The 6,000-nt window shown below is 31.9% G+C and overlaps 1 protein-coding gene across 2 annotated transcripts in view; it reads right to left on the reverse strand.

Annotated features, from left to right (window-relative positions):
* LOC129958805 (uncharacterized) overlaps nucleotides 1-4,838 on the reverse strand; it is a 205,479-nt gene extending 200,641 nt beyond the window's left edge. For both annotated transcript variants that reach the window (XR_008783319.1, XM_056071494.1), the window contains exon 1: nucleotides 4,627-4,838. Coding sequence is in view for 1 of the 2 variants with exons in the window: in XM_056071494.1 (XP_055927469.1) it covers nucleotides 4,627-4,663 (37 nt within the window). In the remaining variant the exon portion in view is untranslated. The remainder of the gene's footprint in view (nucleotides 1-4,626) is intronic.
* Nucleotides 4,839-6,000: the final 1,162 nt, after the last annotated feature.

The following is a 6,000-nucleotide window of genomic DNA, read 5'->3' on the forward strand; positions in this document are numbered from 1 at the left end:
GTTTACAAATGAAATACTTTAATTGAAGAAAACCACTAAAATCAATCTAATGAAAATTAAATGGTACTTTTAATTTTCACTTGCCTTTCTACAACAAATCATATGAAGAAAAAAAAATACTGAAAATAATTCTTTTTCAAAAAAAAAAAAATCAGAAACATAAAAAAGAGCGAAATACTCTCAAGAGTGCTTTACCAACTCAGTTAGGCTTGGGAAAAAAAAAAATGAGAGAAAGAAAAACTAAAATTCTATTAGCAGTCTAAACTTCCATTCGAGTACAATTTCCGTTTGCAGTAGAAAACAGTTTTTAATAGCGTAGAGCTCAGAGTAGTATAAAACAGCTTGGAGTGGACAGAAAAGAATGTAGGACATTACTTTTGTTGAGAAACAAATGGCGCACAAACTTGTACTTTTTTTTAGTTTATATTTGCGAATTGCGTTTCAAGTGTTTATTCTTCAGTTTTCCGAAAACCAAGTGGAGCAAATTTATTCGTTGTAAAATAAAGTAGGTTTAGAGTATGGTGCGTATACTTGAAAGATTTGTTTATCTTTTTGAATTAGTTATCAAAATTTCTAATGAACTTAAACTTTTTTTTATTGAACACCAATTAGACATTTCCAAGTTTTCACATTTATTTTTTTATTATTTTGCGTTTATTAAGAACTCCTAATATAAGAAAGGATTCATCATTATATGTAAAGTAAACAAATAAAAAGCAAAGACACTTAGGAGTTTTAAAAATTGTTAAATACGAAATGACATTTATGTTTTTAAAAATTTTATTTAGTCCTCTAAGTCTTGATGGCTATAATTACACTTTTTCTTTTTCATAATTCTAAATTGCTTATTCGAGATCAGACTTTTTAAAATGAATATTTGTTTTTATACAATAAATTTTCACTTTCTGTGATATTTTTGTGGCGTGAATTTTGAAGAACTTGATTCTTTTAATGATGCATTTAAGCAGTCTTTCTTTTTCTAACAGCTTTCTTTTTCTCAGCATATCCTCCATTTCTCCTATATGCTAGATGCTTAACGTTTTTCTTCAGTTTATATTTATAAATTTCTCATAATAATTTGTTTCGCAGCGAAGACATCTCTTGAAATAACTTTGATTATTTCATAATAAAAAGAATGCAATGATGTGTCAGATTTAATCATTTATTTAGAAAAAGCTTTTTATTTTATACATTTCGCTTCATGTTAAAAGAGAATAATCATTTCTTCGTATGAACGAGATACGAATTTAAAAATATTTACTTTACTTCATATACTTAATTTCAATTACAAATATATCATCCACTGATATGTGTTGTCAGTAAAAATTCAATTTCCTTCTTTTTGTTCATCTCTACATTCTAGGCTTTACTATTGTACTTTGTTGGTAATTTGCAATATTACTTCCCTGCACTGCAATTTTACGAATTATCTTATACTTTATATACAGACCTCCGGGGGGGGGGGGCACCTCGAAATGAGGATGAGATGCTTCCGGCATGGTGGTTGGATCTCGCCACCCTGGAGGGTACACTAATAGGTGGGGGATCTGGCTCCCCCCATCGATGACGGGACGTACTTCCTTCGGGGAGGGTTGTACCGTGGCCGGTGACGGCCCTTAGGACTCAACCACAGTTCCCGCCAATTGCTGTTGCGGCGGTCCGGTCATTCAGTTTTATGGTTTAAATCCGTGTGCCTTAGGGCGGGTCGGAGAGTTAGAAGGTTGACTTCCCTGCACTGCAAGTCTACTGGTAAAGAAGATAGCTTTTAGTAATAGCTACTAAATGGATATATCAAGTAAAAGATCCGATCATGGATACAAACGTAGATACTATCAGGCGACTTGGTGACGAATTTGGCAATAAAACAGAAAGACCCGGAATATTCGAGAATTTTGGGGATCGCTCAATTAGGATTCGAATTCCTAAGTTTGTTCTAGAGCATTTGATGCCCTGACGTAGAAGCAAAAAACTCGAGAATAGTCGGCAAAAGTAGTGCAGTCGAGAGTCACGAGCAGCTGAGCGAGGTCTCTTTTAGATCTCTTGTGAACTTTCACTCAACGTTTCGTGCGGTAAAGTTTGTGCAATTTACTGCAAGTGCTGTTTCGTACAAGCTTCATCTGTATTTCGTTATTGTCTTCGGGGGTAAGTGTTGAACAAAGTGTCATTATCTGTTACTAAGCCTAATGGCCTTTTCGCAGTACTAGAACGGATTTCGAATTTTCTCCGTGACAATATATATTTAAGAATTATTTCTGTGTGTCTGTACAAGTGTATATAAGCGAACACACTAACTTAATTAAAAAAAGTTTTTTTAACACGCTTTTATATTAGTGTAGCCACAAAATTAAAAATGATATTCTTATAAAAAAGTACTTAAAAGTCAAGTAAGCCATAATGAGTGTCATTAGAAAAATCTTTAACAATCATAAAAAATTAAAAATACATTGCATATATTAAATTTTTAATTATATTTCAACCAGTGCCTTCTACTTTTGCAGTTTTGCTTTAACCTCAAGGTTTTTAATTCAAAAATGTTATACTTTTCACTATATGCTGATAATTTTTTTTTTCACTTTTAATACATTTTATAATTCGTTGTTATAAATACAGAATTATTTGAATAATTCTGCGCATACGAAGACATTTTATTTTCATGGAGAATACACAAATTTACAAAATTTCGGCTCTAGTAAAACTGAAAAAAAAAATTCTCAATTCAGTTTCTACTAGTGCGGAATATGTCAAACTAAATGGAAGTGCACAAAAACTGATCGAATTAGATGAAGAAATTTTGCTTTCATTCTTTATACAGAAACTATAGATCTACATTAAATTCTGGAAATAAATTGTACATAGGAAACGACGCTTTTCCCAAGCATGTACTTTTCTTCACTAAATTATGAAGCGGGACAAAAAGGTGCCTTATTTATAAAGATTATTTAAGCATGCGTTCGGATGTAAACGTTGAATGAAAATATTATATACTTGTTCATTCCCCTTTATATCCATTTGCTTGAATAAGTAATCGATTTCATGCTGATTACAGAATTGTCTTTCAATAAAACTAAACTTTAAAGTTTTAGAAAAGATTGTAAGTGAAGTAGCTAATTAACTTAGTTCATATTACTACTAGTTATTCCTTTAAACACAGTTTCGGGATTTTATATTTAATTTTATCATCATTTGAAAAAAAAAGCAACTATTTTCTCTTATCAACATTTTCACTGCCTATAATTAAGAAGATGAATGTTTTTTAACATTGGTTTTTTAAAATTTTATTTTTCATTATAATGTACATTTTTTGTATTCGTTTATCAAGCAGTCGATTCCTAACTTATTTTTCCGATAATGCTTTACATAACTGCTCTTTAAAAGTTTCAGTAAAATTTGTAAACGAGTTTACTAGTTAGTTAAGTCCAAATTATTAATGACTGTTTAATTAACCATGCATCAATTTGTCTGCGGTTTGCATCTCCATTCTAATAGTTAATATTTAAAATAAAGTTTCAGTGTCAAAGAGTTAAAGGATCTAAGTACATTTAATCATCATTAAAAGTGTCAAGACCTACTTGGCCACTTGAATAAAAAAAGATAAATATAAGGATATATTATCAATAGAACACTTTCTGTATATTAATGTTTTTCAACCTATATAAGCTATTTTATTTAAATTAAAAATACTTAATCATTCTCTTTGAAATCAAAATAATTTTCAATACTGTAATCGCTGCAGATGATAAACCCCTTCTACAAGATTATTCATTCATCTTTATAATTAGACTTGTTATACAGGATGTTTCAAAAGTTAATTTCCAGAGTAGGATTTCAAGAAACCTTTAAGAGTAGGTATGGTATATAAAAACAAGTAGTTGTTGCATAGAAATATACGACTGAAAACATCATGCTTGTTTTGTTCTAAGTTAAAGCTGGCAATATAGCCATAATTATTTCAATTAAAACTTTGCAAAAGTATTACTTAGTGTTATAGCTATACTAATAGGTCAGATGTACGTCTAAGAGCAGCAAGTAGTAAGTTCTGTAGTAAAAGATTTTCAAACAAACATTCGCTCTTGTAAACAGAGTTTATAAGAGTCAAAATTTTATGTGCGTAAGCTATGATCGATTCCCACGATCAAGCTTCCAAGCCTCAACAAACATGAAATAATTTGATCCACAATGTAGAGCAAGCAGCTAGTGGCACATTTCCAAATAGGCAGGTGCCTAGGGCCGCTAGGCAGAGAGGGGAACTCCAGCAGATACATTTGTAAAATTTCTTTATTTTACTATCTTCAAAATAAATATTTATAAAAGAAAAGACAAATTCTATGAATGTTAAAATATCAGGATAATATTAACATTTTATAATGTATTATTGGTTAGAATCCTATACGTTTCACTATGTTCACTCATAAACAGGGTGGGCATAAAGTCTATAAAAATCTTTAAAAATTCATAAAAACCTGAAAAAATAACTAAAATAAAAAACGGTTTGCAGGTTTAGCATTGATAGATCATGGAATTTTTTTAAGATAAAAAAAATAATTTAAAAAACAGCTGACAGATGACGCTGGTACGAATGACTAAATTGGATACAGGCAAATGAGACAGGCAATTATAAATACTTACGCTCTTGATGCAAAAGCAGTTCTCCGTTGTATGCCATGTATGTGAACAAGGACGCTGAGTGGAAAAGATAAAGCTTTGTTGGTGAAGTTGTTTTACATGAACCAAGAATCAGCAACTGTTGCACTGCATAAACTCAGACTTCAGAAAAATGTGAAGACTGGAAAAGGGCCTTTATCAGTGGCAGGCCTAGTAAAGTTTGTTCAGCGATTCGAGGAAACTTGATTGCTGGAGGATCGTGTAAGGTCCGTACAATCAAGTCTAAGTCAAACTCGTTCAGCGAGCGTTGCAGCCGAAATGGAAACATTAGCGTCAGAATCCGAATGTGGAAATGTCTAAATGTGGAACACACATGACGATTTGTACCATTTTTGTTATTTGCCTGTCTTTTCATTCACTGATGTAGAATCGGCTGTTTTTTGAATTATTTTTTCCTTACCTTAAAAAAATTTCCGTGACCTATCGATGCTAAACCTGCAAACCATTTGTTTATTCTACTTCATTTCCTGTATTTTATGAAGTTTTTATGGACTTTTTGCCCACCCTGTAGTAGAAGTATTTATAATACCGAACATATGCGTTCAATAATATTTTGTACAAACGTGGACACCAGGCAGCCTAGAAACATAATGGATGAATAAAAACGAAAAAATAACCTAAAATAAAACATTAGCATATTAAATTGACTATCTTAGTCAAAGAGGAGAGGGAGTACCAAAAATATGCATTGCCTAGGACAACAAACTACCTAAATCTTCCTCCACAAGCAGCAAGTAATTTGAAGACATTTCCGAGCTCAGGTCCTCAATCCAAGAGAGACGGTTCGAAATTTTACGTTCTGTAGCCTAGGCTGCTGAGACGAAATACTAAACCAGTTCTGTCTACTTTCGGTGATTTAAAATCTCAAGTAATTGGTTTGGTATTGGCAAATCACTGATGATGACGGTCGAAACTTGGAAATAATCCAATGCACAGGTCCACAACACTAAGAGAAACTGATAGATATGTTTCATTGTATCAGCTGCTGGATTGAAAGGCTAAACCCAGTCTATCTACTTAAAATCCTTTCAAGAATTCAAGCACTTTATTTTAACATTGGTGATGATTGTTTTGTTACAGTTTATTCTCTATGAAAATATCTCTCTGATGAAGTAATTCTGTTAAGAAACTTAAGTTTGTAAAATAAAAAATAAAAAGTTGATCTTTTATATTTAGTATCTTAGTGGATCTCGTCTCAAGGTAGAGGTTCAGGCAACTAGAACCCGCCATCCCAACAAGTATATGCAAAGTCAGACTTGAAGATATATCAGCAGAATTATAATGTCTCTGTAGTCACGATGTTTGAATAGGGAAGTTCTTTCTTAATTATCGAATTAG

Source organism: Argiope bruennichi, chromosome X1, assembly GCF_947563725.1.
Source record: "Argiope bruennichi chromosome X1, qqArgBrue1.1, whole genome shotgun sequence".
NCBI lineage: Eukaryota > Metazoa > Arthropoda > Arachnida > Araneae > Araneidae > Argiope > Argiope bruennichi.